This window comes from Cibotium barometz, chromosome 45, assembly GCF_041138505.1.
Source record: "Cibotium barometz isolate CiBa-2024 chromosome 45, ASM4113850v1, whole genome shotgun sequence".
NCBI lineage: Eukaryota > Viridiplantae > Streptophyta > Polypodiopsida > Cyatheales > Cibotiaceae > Cibotium > Cibotium barometz.
In genome coordinates, this window is record NC_141090.1 from 16,475,602 (window position 1) to 16,492,421 (window position 16,820).

The window sequence follows — 16,820 nt, forward strand, 5'->3', positions numbered from 1 at the left end:
AGGCCCATTACTCTTATGCCTGTCATCTATAAGCTTCTGACTAAGATGTTGGCAAATCGTATTAAAGGATTTTTACATGATGGTTTGCACCCTGCGCAATATGGTTTTGTGCCTCGGAGGCAAATCAATGATAATTTGGCCAATGCTTATATTGCCATTGAATATGCCAAATACACTAGGCAGGATGTACTCATTTTGCAGGTTGATATCGAGAAAGCTTTTGATTCCGTGCATTGGGACTATATAGCTATGACTATGAGTTATCTTGGTTTCGGTGCGAAGTGGCAAAATATTGTGTATTGGCTCTATAATGACAGTGATGCTTCTTTGATTTTGAGCTCTTCTCTATCGGATTCTTGGAAATTGGGACGTTCAGTTCGCCAGGGTTGTCCGCTTAGTTCCTTGTTGTTTGCTATTGCCACACATCCTTTTCTTTGCTACTTGGATTTTTTGCAAGCTACTGATGAATTGCATGGCTTACAGCTTCCTGCTGGGCATACTTTCCTGGCTCAGGCTTATGCTGATGATTCTTTTTTTATGCCCAAGAATACGCAACAAGATCTTCAGAGATTAATGGAGGCTTTGGAACTTTTTGGTCTGGCTGCTGGTTTGAAAGTGAATTTCCATAAGTCTACCTTGCTTGCGCTTAACGTACAGCAATGGCATCATGTATTGTGGCCCGGTGGAATACCTCCTGGTGGACATATCGTTCGTCATTTGGGTTACCCTTTGGGTTGGCAGCTATCATCTTCACAAATGATTCAATGGGTTATGCTAAAATTGAATCGCAAAATTGATTATTGGCAGCTTTCCACTTGGCCTCTTCATGTACGTCTCAGGATAGTGCAGGCTATTGTAATTTGTAATGGCTTACATACAGTTCTTTCTTCCATTGATTATGTGGAGGAAAGCTGATATAGATCGGTTTATGTCTCTGGCAATGGCAATTGTGTGGAAAACTCAACATCGTAAAAAGGGTCTTCGTCTTTTGTCAATGCCAAAGATGTGTTCTCCAAAGATACATGGTGGCTTGAACATATTGAATATTCATTTTCATGTGCTTGCTCGTAAATCCACTTTGCTGTTGGAATTTGTACATCAGCGCCAGCCATGGGCTATTATGTTGGGTCATATGTGTATGTCTATGTCTTCACCTGCTTTTGGAAAGTGGACTGTTACGTATTGGGATGCAATTTTCAGCCATTTTGATGGAAAAATTGTCGGCTGCCCTCTTGTATCTAAGTTAATTTTTGCCTGGAAACAGGTTACGCAATATCTTTTTTGGAATCCCAGGCTTAATGCGCAATCTTCTTCGCTTCGCCTTGAGAGTATTCATTGGTCAAAGGCTTTTGATATACCCTTGGCTCTACGAGAGCCTAGGAAGGCATATTTCCTTTCAAAGAAAGGAGTTTATCTTATTGATGATGTTTTGGATGCTGGTGGCCATGTGCTTTCTTTTGTGGTTGCCGCCAGAAAATTTGGTCTGGAGATGCATTATAGATCAATCTGGCAGCTTATTCGAGAGCTTCTTGCTCCTTTTGAACCAATTGCAGATTTGGATCGTTCTAATCGTTTGGTTGATTGGAGCCTTAGAAGAGAACAACCTGCACGAGGCCCTTTATCAATGGCTAAACTTTCCGTTGATTCGATATATCATCTCTTGTTGTGTGCCTCTTGGGTTCAAGAACATGCCAATCAGATTTGGCATCTTCATAAAAGTCAGGGTTGGTGGAAACAGCAGCTTCATTCTCTTTGGAAATGCAGTCTTCCTTTGAAAAGTAGACTTTTTTTATGGAGATGCTTGATTGGAGTCTTGCTAGTCGGCCTTTTCCTGGCTAGGCGACTTTTAGCACCTTCAACTTGTCATAGTTGTGGTGCTTCTCAAGAGACAGTCTTTCATCTTTTGTGGAGTTGTCCTCTGACCAGGACTTTATTGGATCGGATTGCTGCACGTTTGAGAGCCCGCTTCCGACAGGCACCCTTTGGGAAATACTTTTGGATCTATGGGTGATCATTTTAGTAATCATTTTGTAGACCACCTTTCTCCACTGTACTAATTCTTTCTATTTGCTACTTCCCTTAGTACTAGGCTTCATTATGGCTGAGTCTGCCTTGCATCTCGGGAGGTTTGATAGAAACTCAGTACGAAGGCCTTTGTGTGAATATATGCTCTTAGTGTGTGTGTGTGTGTGTGTGTGGAGTGCGTGTGTGAGAGCATATCTTGATACAGAGTTCTACACCCACTATTGGGCACTGATGATGTTAGTGGGGATGTCGTAGTATCTAGTCCATACTATGCATAATGGAGTTGATAGTTATATAGTCTTGTGGGTTGACTACCATGAGTATATAACATGCACGTTCCTAAAAGGTGAATTTGGGCATGTTCCTGGATTCATCTAGGTATATAATTCAGCCATATTAGTGGACATGTAGATTTCATGTTGTGAAGTTTTCGTTCGAGTTGCGGCCAATTGATATTGTGCTAATTCTTTCTATCTTTAGCGGTGCATTTGCCCTATCAACTACTTATTTGCTGTACTAATTCTTTCTATTTGCTACTTCCCTTAGTGCTAGGCTTCATTATGGCTGAGTCTGCCTGGATCTCGAGAGGTTTGACAGAAACTTAGTACGAAGGCCTTTGTGAATATATGCTCGTATGTGTGTGTGTGTGTGTGAGAGCATATCTTGATACAGAGTTCTACACCCACTATTGGGCACTGATGACATTAGTGGGGATGTCATAGTATCTAGTCCATACTATGCATAGTTATATAGTCTTGTGGGTTGACTACCATGAGTATATAACATGCACGTTCCTAAAAGGTGAATTTGGGCATGTTCTTGGATTCATCTAGGTATATATATATATATATTTGTTTTTTTGACACCAACTTAACCAAACCCTCTTGCCATGAGGATGATATAATTCCCTGTAACTATGATTGATTCATCATAAGCAAGAGCGACTGTTTAAGTATATCCCAAAACTGCAGAAAGAATTCAACAGCTAGGTCATCCCATAAACCACCTGTTGACTCTATCCCTCCGCCTCCAAATGTCTTAGCAAATACAGCTAGACAAAAGCCTTCTCCCATTAAGATGCCTAATCTTATGTTAGGAGCTACTGTAAGTACAGGTGTACAAACTCGAGGTAAAGTTGTACAACAATTGAACACTCGACCTGAGTCAACTTAGAAATCCTCTCTTAACAAGGATAAAAATGTGCCAGATGTAGATGGATGGCAAACTGCAAATGCACGTAAAGTAGTCACTATTAGACCTTGACCCCACTGCAATCTCGTACATGGACAAAATTAACACCACCTCAGGGTAGAGCTTCCACTTCTGCAAATGGTGAGGGGGGAGGTTTTTGGGCTCAACGCGTCAAAGGAGGAATACAAAAATTGCAAGATTTGCAAGATAATATTGATATGGCTTGCACTTGACAGGCTCATATTGATATGAATTACATTTGGTTATGCTCCCTTCATCATGATAATGAATGTCACAAAAAAATATATGTCATATAATGTACAGGGTTTGAATAACCCAAGAACTTGGAGACTTGTTTGGGATTATGTATATAAAATGAAACGGGATATAGTGTGCTTGTAAGAACATAATCAGCATGCTCTAGCTGGAAACTGATCTTTCCATGATTATGATATATAGATTATGCACGCATCAATACTTTTTTTGGAGCCTCTATGCTTGTGAGACATTAATTACAACCAATGGTAGCTTATGATGATCCAGATGGTCATCTTATCATTGCACAGTGCATGCTGAGTGGAATAGTTTATGAATTCAGATTGGTTTATGCTCGATCAATTTCAGCACGAAGAGCTAGTATCTGACAAAAACTCTTACAGTATCCATGGTTGGCAAATGCATTTCTATGTGGAGATTTTAATAACTCTCCATCGTCAGATAACAACACCATAGGTGTTTTGCATATGGTTGCAGGGTGTCACGGAAAATGCAATGTCTCAACTAAATGCAATGGATATGTGGAAAGAAACATGTTTAGACAGGAAAGGCTTTACATTCCATCATAATGCTTTTACTGAATATTGTGCCAGATTGGATTGCTGGTAGCCTTTGAATGCTGCTCACTCTGATCCTATTACATGTCGTATGTGGGTTGATTATTCCCTAGGACTCTCAGATCATGCTCCTCTATGGATGGGTCTCTATTTTGTTACTTCTATTGGTGATGAACAATTGCCAGTAAAAAGGTTGTGTTTGATAAACAAGTGCTAGCTCACTCACCCTTTGTTTCATGATATGGGATAACAAGCTATCCTCCATCCACCATAGTCATGGCTTCATCCTTCATTCCTCTTACATGCTTCATCCTGGCACCATTCATCAATGCTAACAAGGGGAAAGCTGTTGCTCTACGAAATATCAATTGCAGATCCAACCCAAAAACCACAAGGCTTGTACCATTTTATATGAGCTCTTGACGCCATGAGAAGACCTCAATGGCTTGTGCAAAACTTCGAAGGTTCCCCTGCTCTCTTGAGAGAGAGGTGTCGGTATCATCTGCAAACTCAAAATCTAGAAGCTCCTTCTATGAGTGGATGGGGAGATGAAGACCCTGCAGTCTAGTCCCCTGGGTGGCCAAGAAATCGCTCATCGCCTTAGCAACAAAGAGGAAGAGGAAGGGGGCGAGTGGGCATCTGTGTGACGAACTGATCTGGTATTCGGGAACCTATCCCCTTAGGCCCCTTGAAGACTGTGGGCAGTGGAGTAAAGCGTTGAGAGACCCTAAATCGGTTGGATGGTGGAGAAGCTAACCTGCACACACAGACATACACACAGAGCAAGCTAGTACAAAAAAACGCGAAGGAGCAAGAGCTGCTGGAAACGTACTTGACAATAATAATGTTGAAAGTACAAGCTAAAATACCTAGGGCTAAGAGCCCAACTCACATGAGTGAGCTCACACGAAAAAAAACCCTCGAAAAAAAAACCTCCGCCAGCACGGTGGAAAAAAAGTGCCCGTGTGTAGGCATGTTCACACCCGAACTTCTTGGGAATGGGTACCGAACATGACCAACAAACCCCCCTGAAGTGAATGGCGTGAACTGTAAGCAAGGTGAAAAAGCTGGGAATGTTGCCTTGCATTATGCTCCACAGCAAGAATGATCAATAGGGATCACGGTGGTATAGATGAACTGTAGTGCCAATGGGAAAAGCAAGCACTATATGACGGGGAAGATGAGAGACCCCAATGTCATAGTGCTAAAGCTAGAGCACAGTAGTACATAAACGCATCACCTGAAATGCATGTCAAAGATCATGTGGACATCAACTGCATCAAATCAAGAAGCATCGCATAAGCTGCCATAGGACGAGGTGTGTTATAAAATCCTCCAGTAAGGAAAGTAAATATAATACCCCCCTCAAGGTAAGCATCCAAATGCCAAACTGAACTGCATGTAATCCACATCAATGACAACAAGAGAGCAAAGCATAGCTCTGTAACGGCACCAGTGATAAGCATAAGAAGATGTAGCAGATATACACATGTGTAAAGGCAACAGGATCCAGAAGTCATGCCTGTGAGACATGCAATGTAAGCTGCAAGAGATAAACTCATCAATGGAGGGTCCGATGAGGAAAACTCAGCAATGGTAGGGCTGATAAAAATAAAAATTCAGCAATGGGGGAAAGCTGAAAATCGGGAGAAAAAGCAGGGGCTTGGGGCGGGCATCTGTCAATGCTATGAGAGGATGGGTAAACTCTCAGCGATGCCATGATCAGTGGCATGTATGGCAAGTGTAAAGATGTATAATCCCACAATAAATACTATATATGTGACATGTCAAAACCATGAGGGCAAGCTAACACTAGCCAAGTGTGTAGAAGGCACTCCTAGTAAACATCACATGTGAGAAAGTGACAATGTCAACACTGTAGAAACAATCCTGCTGCAAGGGAAAGTAGCATAAAAGCCATCTCCAATAGGCATCACATAAAGAAAGCGTCTAGCATAGACAAGCATAAGTGACCATAAGGCATCACCAACTGCATTTGGGCAAGTAAAATCCCCCTCTGAAATACATCTGCCAAACAAAGCATACCAAGAAGTATTGACTATATAGCATAGTCATCAGAAGCAACTGCATTCGAAGACATCTATGCAGGTGAAGAAGATGAAATGGCCAAGGTTTTCATATTTGTAGCCAAATTGGCCTCATGTGCAGCTGTTGAAGAAGATGCCAGCTTCTTCTTTCTCTCTCTCTCTCTCAATATGCTTCTTGCATTCCTCTATGGTGTGCCCTGTTTTTTTGCAATAATTTTTCTTTTTAGGCTTGTCCTCTTTCTTGGGAGGATCCGATGGGCTAGGTTTAGGCCGAGATCGATTCACACGAAAGGGAGCAGTCATTGCTGACTCAGTAGACATCATGTTGTTCCTGTTGGAATGGGATTGCTCTTCATTGAGCAAGAGAGTCACAAGGTTGTCAAAAGTGACCACATTAGGCACATTACCACTCAACAACCGCAATGTAGTCCCAAATGTATGATAAGAGTAGGGAAAATTACGCAAGACTGTCTGAACAAGATAGCCATCGGTCAGGACCTCATCAATATCGATGAGTTGCTCTCGAAGATCTTTAACATGTGTAAGCTACTGATCGATAGAGTCACCTTCAAATATGCGGTCAGTCTGAAGCTTGCTCTGAAGGTAAGCTACACGAGCCTCATTGCGACTTGAATACAATTCCGCTAAGGTATCCCAAGTACCCTTTGCGGTGGTGCAGGAACAAATGTGCGGAATGATGTGCCTGCGGCACGAGAGAGCAATCAATGCATGGGCCTAAGCATCCCTAGCATCCCAAGACGTTGTTGTTGGGTAGGAGGAGGACAAGAAGGTTGACTTGCAGGAGGGTGAGCGGGAATCACTTCACCTTCCATTGGAGCAAGTGCGAGAGGACGCTCCTCAGTGCCATCCACATATAGCCATACATTGGTGACCAATACATGACGCATCATATAAGCCCACATAGGGTAGTTATCCCCATGGAGCTTGTCCTCTTGAGGCAGCATGCCAAAGAGATCATTGTTATTTGGTCATGACAACACAGCAAAAGAGATCTATCGCAGGTCATCACAAGAGTAGGCTATGCCCAACAAAACTGTAAGAATGCGGGAGAGCAATAGCAAGAAAATCAATGGACTGGAAGGGAACTCCTTCACCACAAGAGAGATAAATACATGTGCCAACACTGCAAAAGTACTGCACTATAATGCAAATCTGTCAAAGTGTCCACAATGGCATACATGCACTGTAGGAACCCACAAATGTATACATATGCGGTGAAAAAACACTGCAGCAAAAACTGAAGTCGTCAATATATATTTGGTTCATATAAAACATTTTGCATGAGCCTGAGTTTGGCTCTGTTTTATAAATATGGCATACTATTTTAATTTTACTGATTTTGACTGGCTTGCATTTTATCTTGGCTTATGCTGCATGTGTTTTCAGGCTGGAAACAAGGATGTTATACATTGTTATTATGCACATGGTGAGGATAACCCAAATTTTCAACGGCGAAGCTATTGGCTGCTTGAGGGGTATATTTCAGCCTTTTCAGTCGCTGTACTTGGTTCTCCATGTTGTTTATATATTGCTTTGGTACAAAACATGTCCGTCATAGTTACTCTTCCTATCAGCCTCTCTTCTTTGTTTAAGGCCCTATATTGTCAATAATGTAGATTGTCCCATTGTCTTGAGCATTTTACCGATTTTGTTTGAACTTCTACCTAAAACTTTAATGGTACCTATGGTAAGGAGTGCCTCATAGAGTTGGCCCTTCCTCGCATTTAACATCTATATCCTAAAGGTTTGCCTCTGCCATATGCTATTAAGTCATTCCACACGATGGGGCATATAGAGTCTTCTCTTGCCATACACGGCCAGTGCTAACTGTCTCCCATGCCTCTGAAAGAATGTTAACTTGATCGTGTAAGAGTGGTCTTAGAAGAATCAAATTTTGCTATCACCACTGTTGTCAGGTCTCTAAGTAATGGCAAAAAAATGCTTCAAAGAAGCAATCGTGAAAGGAAGAGTGGCAAGAGGATCTCCACGTACTGCTGCCCTTCTCAATAAGAGGGACATAGGTGTTCAGTGAAGGGTGAAGATTCAAGGTGCACATACGTGTATTAGGTGCTTGTGATAGTTCCAAGTTCACGAGGCAGTCTGCCTATGATAATGGGGCAATCAGCCTACGAGAATGAAAGGCAGAGAATGATAAGAGCATGCATAGACAGAAGAGGAAGGGGTAAGAAGAGCATGGATGAGAGGTGCAGCAAGAAAGCAGATCAGGAGCCACCCTTTGGCATCCCAAAATAGTGGCCCAAGGCAAGACCAGGAGATGGAATGTGAAACATCCTAAAATGAGGCAACGGGAGAAATGCATCAGCTCCAATACTCTGATGCATGTGACATGCTAGGCCTACTAGTCAGGGTCATGGTTTGGCAGAGGAATGAACCCATGTTGACCTGTGAGCCCTAGCCTATAAAGGGACAAAAGAGGCTTTCAGTGTGAGGAGCTGCACCTTGGCAAAGAACAAAAAAATCTTGCATACCACATGTGATACTAGTTTTGTACGCATACCAGCTTTTCATGAGTGCAGACAGCAAGGGTGCTTGGGAGCTCTTAGCGAGAAGTGGCCACCTACTTGGATCGTGAATCCCACAGTGTAGGGAGCCTATGCTCATCAAACGCATGATTAATCCCACCAAATGGCAAAGCCTTATTGAAGATGCAGGATGGTAAGGTGATGGACCATGAGGACCTCCAGAGAGAGATTTTTGCCCATGGATGGAATGTTCTAGCCCCTATCCTTGCCAACTTCTTCAATAGGGCTCCCAGTGAATGCTTTTCATCCTCTTGCTCCACCAAGGCAGAGAGATAGGGTCAGAGAGTCAAAGCGCAGGCACATTTTTGAAGGACTTGCTCTAGACTATATTTTCACCCTTAGAGCCACTGTAGAGCCATCATTTTTTTTTTCAGTAAAGGTAGGGAGGTCTCTACCAATCGGGGGCACTATGCTGCCACAAAAGCCCCGTAGGAGTGGAGGAGAAGAAAATACCATGGTTCTACTCTCTTATAAATATGCTGCGTATTGTTTGTGCAGTTCTAGAAGATCCCTGTATATGGGCCCAGGTGGCCAAAAGAGTATGAACTGTGTCACTCCATATACTGCAGATACACTGGGCGTCATAAACATCAATACCCTCAAAGGCCTGTGAGCGTCTGGTCTTCCAGATATGCCATGCCGTGATACTAGCAATAGCCTCCTAGGTGGTGTCAATACTCAGCGGAGGTGGTGTGTATCGTAACTGGGGGATACCCTGAAGCAGACATCTCTGACCTTACACCCCTACGGACAAGAATAACAGGATCTGGATTCTGCACCCCTTCCCTGAAAAAGCAGCTGTGGGCGAAACTGAGTCAACCATGCAATAGCACCCCAATTAATATAGATAGGATCATTCCTCAATCTGCCCAAGAGCTGGGCTATAGATACCCAAATCCTCTATGCACTCCCATAAGCAATGATACATTGTCTCGTGTGGAGATGGGGATCTAGGACAAGAGGGATCCACGCCAAAAGTAGATCTCCACTGGTTGGCTACTCTTCAACACTCACAAGTCTCTCAAAGCATTAAATACGAACTGCATATAGTATTTCAAAGTAAAGTGTATAAAGTATTTCAAAGCAATAAAAGATAACTGAGCACATCGGATAATGCCACTCAAAAAACTTCAAAGCTGTCTCAGTTCGAACAGTGTTTCAAATAGTCAAGTAAACAAAGAAGCCATAGCTCCAAGGGCATGCTGTTATAAATGGCTTCCTCTACCTCGGGCGATAGCTTATAGACATTAGTCTTACATGGTACTAGCTCCATGTGGAACTTAATTGCCATCACCAGGTGTGAGTATATTAGAGCAACGCCTTCCGTATCACAAAGGCTATACTCATGGTTCTCTTCTTTGTGGTAGCAGTACCCTGTCACCACATATAAGTTTGCATCAATAGCATCGCCCCAATGGTCCTTTTGTGCCTTGGTTGTTCAATGCTCAAGCGCAATGCATTTCAACAAGTATAAATTAACATATTCATCATTGCTTTCCTCAGCATTCATTGCAAAGTTGTCTCCTATGCATAAAGCATTACTTAAAGCATCATGCTAGTCTGCATACATTGGCTCCTCAATGCCCTCTTCATCACTTGAGATATCTGATGATGATTCATCATTGACAGGAATCAAGGTATGGTACTGCCAGCTCTCCACATAATCTTGCAGAGGCATAGAGCCCGTTTTCCACATATCTTGTAATGCCATAGTGATCTCATCTCCAACGTCATCCCAAAAACTCATGAAAAATAAGGGGGAGGGGCCATCATCCCTGGGACATTTACCATGAGGTAATGCATGAATCACGTGGCTAGCTCATCTACTGAAAAAGGGGCATCAAGTAATGCACGCTGAGGCAATCCTCCTAACCATGCTAGACTGTGAGTGGAGCACTTCTTGCGAGTCTTGCAGCTGTCTAAAGGTCATGGGAAGCAAAGAAATATTTGTTACATCTACCTCCCATCTGAATCCAGAATGACTTGTGTACTTGATAATGAAACTCTGCACGTTGCTCTAAAGAAACCTGCAACTCAGCCCTAACGGTGCATAATGCATCTGAGTTCCACACGGCATCACGGTGTTTCTCAAGTTCCCTCTTCAAAGGACAATCTACGCCTGATGGCTCTCTCTCTATCCAAGATATCTTGCCTCTTGCCTAGGGCCACACTGTGATAAAGATCATTGATACTCTCTAAGGCAAGAGCAACTCTTTGCCTAGAGTCAGGAGCATCAGAAGCTCTCCAAACATGCATCACCTGTGGAGATAACTCTCCATCTGAGTAAAGAGCCTCTGATATGCGTACTCGGGGAGGAGAGTTCTTGCTCCCCAGATCTTTGATGCACAAAACTATAGAAAATGAACTGAATTTGAAGTGCCTGGGGCAATGAAGATAGTGCCACCTCTATCAAGTGCCGAATCATCAACATATTAGTGGTCCAAGTGGGCATAAATGCAACGTGCACCACTCCTGCGATTACTTCAAGAAAAGAGGAGTGAATCTGGCTTCCTATGGAAGTCATCCTCTAACCAACAGTCCCTGCCATGAAGGGAAAAGATAAATCTCTCCAAGGATGCCCTCTCAAATGAGTGAATGATGCCTTCATGTCCCCCCTTTTTATCTGCGGGTTGCTGAACCATTTTGAAGTCACCTCCAATGATCCAATGATCTGCGTGAGGGACAGAGTCCATGATAGCATCCAAAAAAAAAATCTGTGTCCTCTGAGGTTAGGAGCATACACATTCAACACACCAATTTTCAATCCACCCTGTATAAGCATAATCCATTGTGCTCTGGCAAGGATAATAACTCCATGACCAATCATAAGCTTGCCAGATCTTGTAGAGTGGCTGGTATCATGGGACCATCCGTAAGTACAGGGTGAAAATGGTCTCATGACCTACTTCCGCCGGTGGCGAGGAAAGATGTCACCAAGGCTCTGTACTTTCCATGAGACAACTCTTATGGTAAAGAGGCAGAAAACATTGCACTAGATCTAGTTTGGCACCTCTCATAGGTCTGCATTGCCGTTTTAAGGGGCGGAAAGTTGTCAGGTTTGATGGCAACTAAGGAGGAGCATAACACATCATCGTCAACATGAACATCATCAACCAAGATGCTGTAAGGCATGTACATCTGACTCATTTGCGTGCACACTCTGCTGTACACCACCATGCAATACATCCTTATGCAATAAATCCCTATGTAATGCATCCTGCTGCGAAGGTGATGCATCAACATCTGGATCTTGCCCACTATAATGGGATCTCCATGATCATCAGGTGGATCAGGAGTGGGTGCATGTCTGTCGACCTGTCTATAAACCCAAACAAGCCTAGGTTTGCGGGAAATTGGGGCTGGAGGGGCCGTGGGTGGTGTCGCCTGGTTTGTGTCGTCTTCTAGGGTGGTCCCTGGATCTGGGACAGTGACTGGCAATGTGACCTTGTTGTCGGAAGACACGATATTGGTCCGGTCTACCAGCAATCTCCATGCGTCTGAAGAAAGAGCCATCTGGTCCTAGCAGCATCACATGATCATCTGTTGAACAGGGGTCACAGATGAGTATCATGACTCATGGTACCCCATCAACATTGGCCTTGACAGCTGTTGCAGGCGTGGAAGGTGTCTTTGGGAGGGTGGGGACTTCCAGAACCTGTCCAAAGGTTGACCTGATGGAATCCAAAAACTTCCAATAAATCGGTGGGAGCCCCAGAAACGTCAGGAAGATCAGACAAAAGTTGTGGTCCTCTAGCACCGGTCAATGTTCCAGCGGTATCAAAAGAAGAATAGTTTCCTCGGGCCGAGAGGAAATGGGCTGAGGATGATTGGCTTGGGCAGAAGCCATAATGCCAATCAAAGGGCGGGCGGCCGACTTGAACACTCGGACTTGAACACAGTAAAAACTTTTCCATATGTTGTTGCAGACAAAGATGCGGGAGAGGCTGGAGGTGAAAGAAGTTTTATTCAAGACCACTGAGAAAGCACTGGAAAATCTGAAGGGAGATGGAAGCACCAACTGGAGCAGGATGCACTTCAGGCCTTTCATATGCAGGTTATAGAATCACCTCTCACACACAGGTGCAGCACATCACACCCATCAGCTCTGAGTGAATTCGAAAAGCTCTCAGCAGCCTGGGCACCACAGAGGGGCGGCAGCTATATAGATGCAGGTGTGGTGAATGACGATGGTGGGGCAGCGCAGCTGGACAGATGGCGAAGGTGAGCTAGAGGGCGCACTGGCTGGGATCTTCTTGCACCATAGTTTGATTTCTTCTTTAAGCACAGAGCATTAACATCTAGTCACTTGAGTAACTTTTCTTCCTTTTGGTTTTGATCCAGACTCTTTTTCAAATCTTTTGAAAAGACAGAAAAGTTACTCAAGTGACTAGATGTTAATGCTCTGTGCATAGAGCCATCATTGAAGAGGCCAGATCATGCAAACAGTGAGTCTAGTGAAATTTTGCGGATTCTGTGTAAGGCCTTTGACTCAATTTGTTGGGCACAACTCTTTAGGCAGCTCTAGGAGCTTCACTTTCCACCATGGATGATTTGGAGGAATATGGCATTGTATGAGTTAGTGAGAGGCCAGGTCTTGGCATTAGGGGGCTTATCAAGAGAGATTGGCAGCACAATTGTACATTAATGAGATTTCAGATAGGATGGGAGGCACTGGCTCGCGGCTAGTCTAGGCAATAGTGCTCATTCTCTTATATGCGGATAAAATAGTCCTTATCTTCTATTCAGCAGAGGGATTACATCAGAGAGATCTCCAGGCACTCCAAACCTTTGTGACTAGAGAGACCTCACTGTGAACTCAAGGTTATGATCTTCAACACTTCACAGCGACAGACAGTCTTTTACATGCACAAGTGAGCTAGTTCATACCATAGTTGCATCCAAATGTTCCAAACGTTTGGAACGTTCACTAACGTTTGGAAACGTAGTGAACGTGCACTTTTGATTTTATAGGTTAAAAAAACGGTCGCAAGGCGGCAAGTCAATGTCGTTTTTTTTTTTCGCTTTTCCTTACGTGCGTGTGCAGCCTCTGTGCGGTGCTCAAGTCTTCTCCTGCGGGCGTCTCTATGCGGCGCTCAAGTCTCTCTCTCTCTCTCTCTCTCTCTCTCTCCCCCGCACACGCTGAAGTCTCTCTCTCTCCCTCCCGCAAAATTGAAACTAAAGGTTGTATAGTATTAGTAAGTGCTTTAATGTTCATTGATGAATCTTCAAACTTCATATTTCAAAATTTTATAAGTAAACTATAAATTATATATATATATATATATATGGGGGGCAACGTTCATTACGTTTGGAATCTTTTCAGTACGTTTTCCAAAAGTATCAGTCACTACGTTTGGAACCACCTTGGTTCATACCATCACTTCATATGTTTACTTACACGTGATGATGTTCTCATGGATGATCCAGACTAAGAAGTCGGTGCCTCACGAGATTTTCCTCGCAGAATGTGGTGCAGGTGTAGGGATGCTAGAAGGTCTCTTCGTGAAGGTTACCTAAATATCTCATCTGTACACTTTGGGTATAGACCGCCTTCAAGACTATTGGCAGAGCAAGGACAGAGTTGGGTTTGGTACTCTTGTGTTTCCCATCGGTTCTCACTGGGCCGCCAGCTAGATCGTCTCCCTGCTTTGAAGTATAGCTTGGATGCCCACCTTCTAGACCTCACCAAGCATGAGATTAATTGCAGCGTTCACACAGGTATAGTTCAGGTACACACCTCTGAACGTGGCTACTCCCCGTGGAGGTTCCCCCAAAGCTTCACTTCTATAGGTGCACTTCCTGAAGTGTTTCCAGTGATGGATTCATTGAGAAACCCAAGTATCTCAGCAGACATATGCTACATGCCTTAAAGATGGCAATCGTCCAGTTGAGAGTGGATTTACATTGACTTTGGATAGAGACAAGGAGGGCAGCAGGCACACAAGTATTCAGAGTGTGTACCACAGAGATGAGCAGTATCTGTTCAGAAGTCCAGTATATAATAGATACATGACTGATTCACTAGCACGTAGATAAGTCCCCCTAGCACGTAGACAAGCAACCTTACAGCCATGCTGTTTTAGCTTAGGACGCAGTTTGGTTCTTAGAAGATGTAGCAAGTTTCGCTGTAAATTGATGGGTGATCGTATGATGCGGTGGCATCGGCTTGAGACAGCACGTGGGCCTGTAAGGTCACTTATACCTGGGATAGATCTGTGGAGCTGTTACAGCAACAATTTCTCCCACTTGTTCCGACTGATTAGCAGGATCTCCTTTAAGAGAAACCACACTCTATCAGGAACCATCCTCTTGTGATTGGTTCTTTCAACATGATTTCAAACTTGCAATCATGTTCCCTAGTCCAAAGTTCCTTTTGCTTCATTTGAAATATATTCAAATAGGTGGTTCAAACAAAGTTCCAAGAACATCGTACAGTCTACTAACATGAAAACTTGGGTGGACTCACTCTAACCTTTTTGACCATGTGATGATGTCCACAGAACCTGGTAGACTGTTGGCAAATGTTCCCAGTTTTCATTACTTATAATCCTTTGGAAACTGCAAGTCAACTAGCTGGTTTTTAAACACATGGGAAAAGGTTTATTTGGGTTGCCTTTGCTTAATACATGTAGCATCCACATTGTTGATGATAGCTTATCTATGGAGTCTACAAATATCCCTTTTTGTTTGGCTTTTTCAGTTGTTGAGAAGGTAACTTTGTTTCATGTACTGATTCTTTTTTTATCCTCTTCAGGGACTATGAACACATAGTGTTGGTGCATTATCGGGAAGTTATTGAGGTCTATTCCTCTCTCCTCTCTTATTTTACCTCTGTGTGGTAGGCCTTTCTGTACGCAATTAAATCAAATACTTAGTCAATTGTGGTTGCTGCTGAAGAACCTTTTCCTTTGTGCACCCAGGGTAATAGATTGGAGTCTTTTCAGCCAACATGTGAAGGAAGCCCAGCCCAATATTTCTCACAAAAGCAGTCCAAGAGCATGATATATGGAAACACATCTGATTATTTACTACCAAGTCTTATATCAAGCCCATGTGAGACACTTAGCCCAAGTTTTAATTCACATGAAGACGCTAATGAAGTAGATTCTGGAGATGAATCTGGGCATAATCAGATCACAAGATTGGAACAATCTCAGGCATATCAAGCATCAGTACTAGAAAAATTAAGCACGGAACTGGGTTTAGAATTAGATTCAACAGCTACCCTTGAATATGCTGCACCTTTACCAGCTCCACGAGTGGATAACATGGCACCTGCTAGAAAGCCAATGCCTTACTTTTGTTCCACTTCATCAAATATAGAAACACATGGTGTGACACAGCTTCAGCATGGAGTCCAAATTCAAACGGCAGCCAGCCAGCCCTATGGACAACGATTTCATAAAGATGATTTGGAAGGTCTGGATATGAGTAAATGCTTGCAGGATACAGGCATTCTTAAATGTAGTACATCTCTCTATTTTCGCCTTTTGTACCAATGATGCATTTGTGGTTTCCAAGTGCAAATTCCTTGTTTTTACGGTGAAGTAAAGCAGCCTGATCGATTTTTTAAAGACCAGATGAATATCCAGATGTTTACAAGAAAAGAAGAAAGAGAAAAATTATCCATTCTGCATTTTACATTGGCTTTGTCATGTATGCTGGCTAATGTATTAAGACAAATCTTCCATCTTTGGCATTTATTCTGAGTAAACTACTGCAGAAGGTTTGGAGACATCAACTTGGTCAACTCTTTTGGAAAGCACGCTTCAAACAGGAGACAACTCCTTGAACTGGACCCAGCTCTCACATCAGCCCACAGCTTTTAAGAATCCAGAGTTTGCTGCGGATTCATTTAACGGCAACTCAACGCCTAGTGAAACAGGAGAATATATGGGACAAAGTGTTAGCTCGATAGAGACCTGGCCATTCAAGAGGCAACCCGAAACTGCTTATGAAGCAAATCTGCAGGTTTTGAGGGATCAGAATTTCTGGACTAAAGCTGTGGTAAATGTCTCAATTGCAGCAGTTCTGCTTATTTATCAGCTTGTTATGTATATAGTTGTACAGTTTTAAGACATTATGTCAGAGAGTAGAATGCTGTGGAATTCAACAATTCCTTTCCTCAATTGTTCATACTGTACTGTTAGGATTAGTCT

At 43.1% G+C, this 16,820-nt stretch overlaps 1 protein-coding gene across 6 annotated transcripts in view; it reads left to right on the plus strand.

Annotated features, from left to right (window-relative positions):
* Nucleotides 1-16,820, plus strand: part of LOC147612498 (calmodulin-binding transcription activator 3-like) — an 84,438-nt gene that overhangs the window by 26,594 nt on the left and 41,024 nt on the right. For all 6 annotated transcript variants that reach the window (XR_015263466.1, XR_015263465.1, XM_086783121.1 and 3 more), the window contains exons 4-7: nt 7,505-7,593; nt 15,416-15,461; nt 15,582-16,080; nt 16,385-16,668. Coding sequence is in view for 4 of the 6 variants with exons in the window: in XM_086783121.1 (XP_086639247.1) it covers nt 7,505-7,593; nt 15,416-15,461; nt 15,582-16,080; nt 16,385-16,668 (918 nt within the window). In the remaining 2 variants the exon portion in view is untranslated. The remainder of the gene's footprint in view (nt 1-7,504; nt 7,594-15,415; nt 15,462-15,581; nt 16,081-16,384; nt 16,669-16,820) is intronic.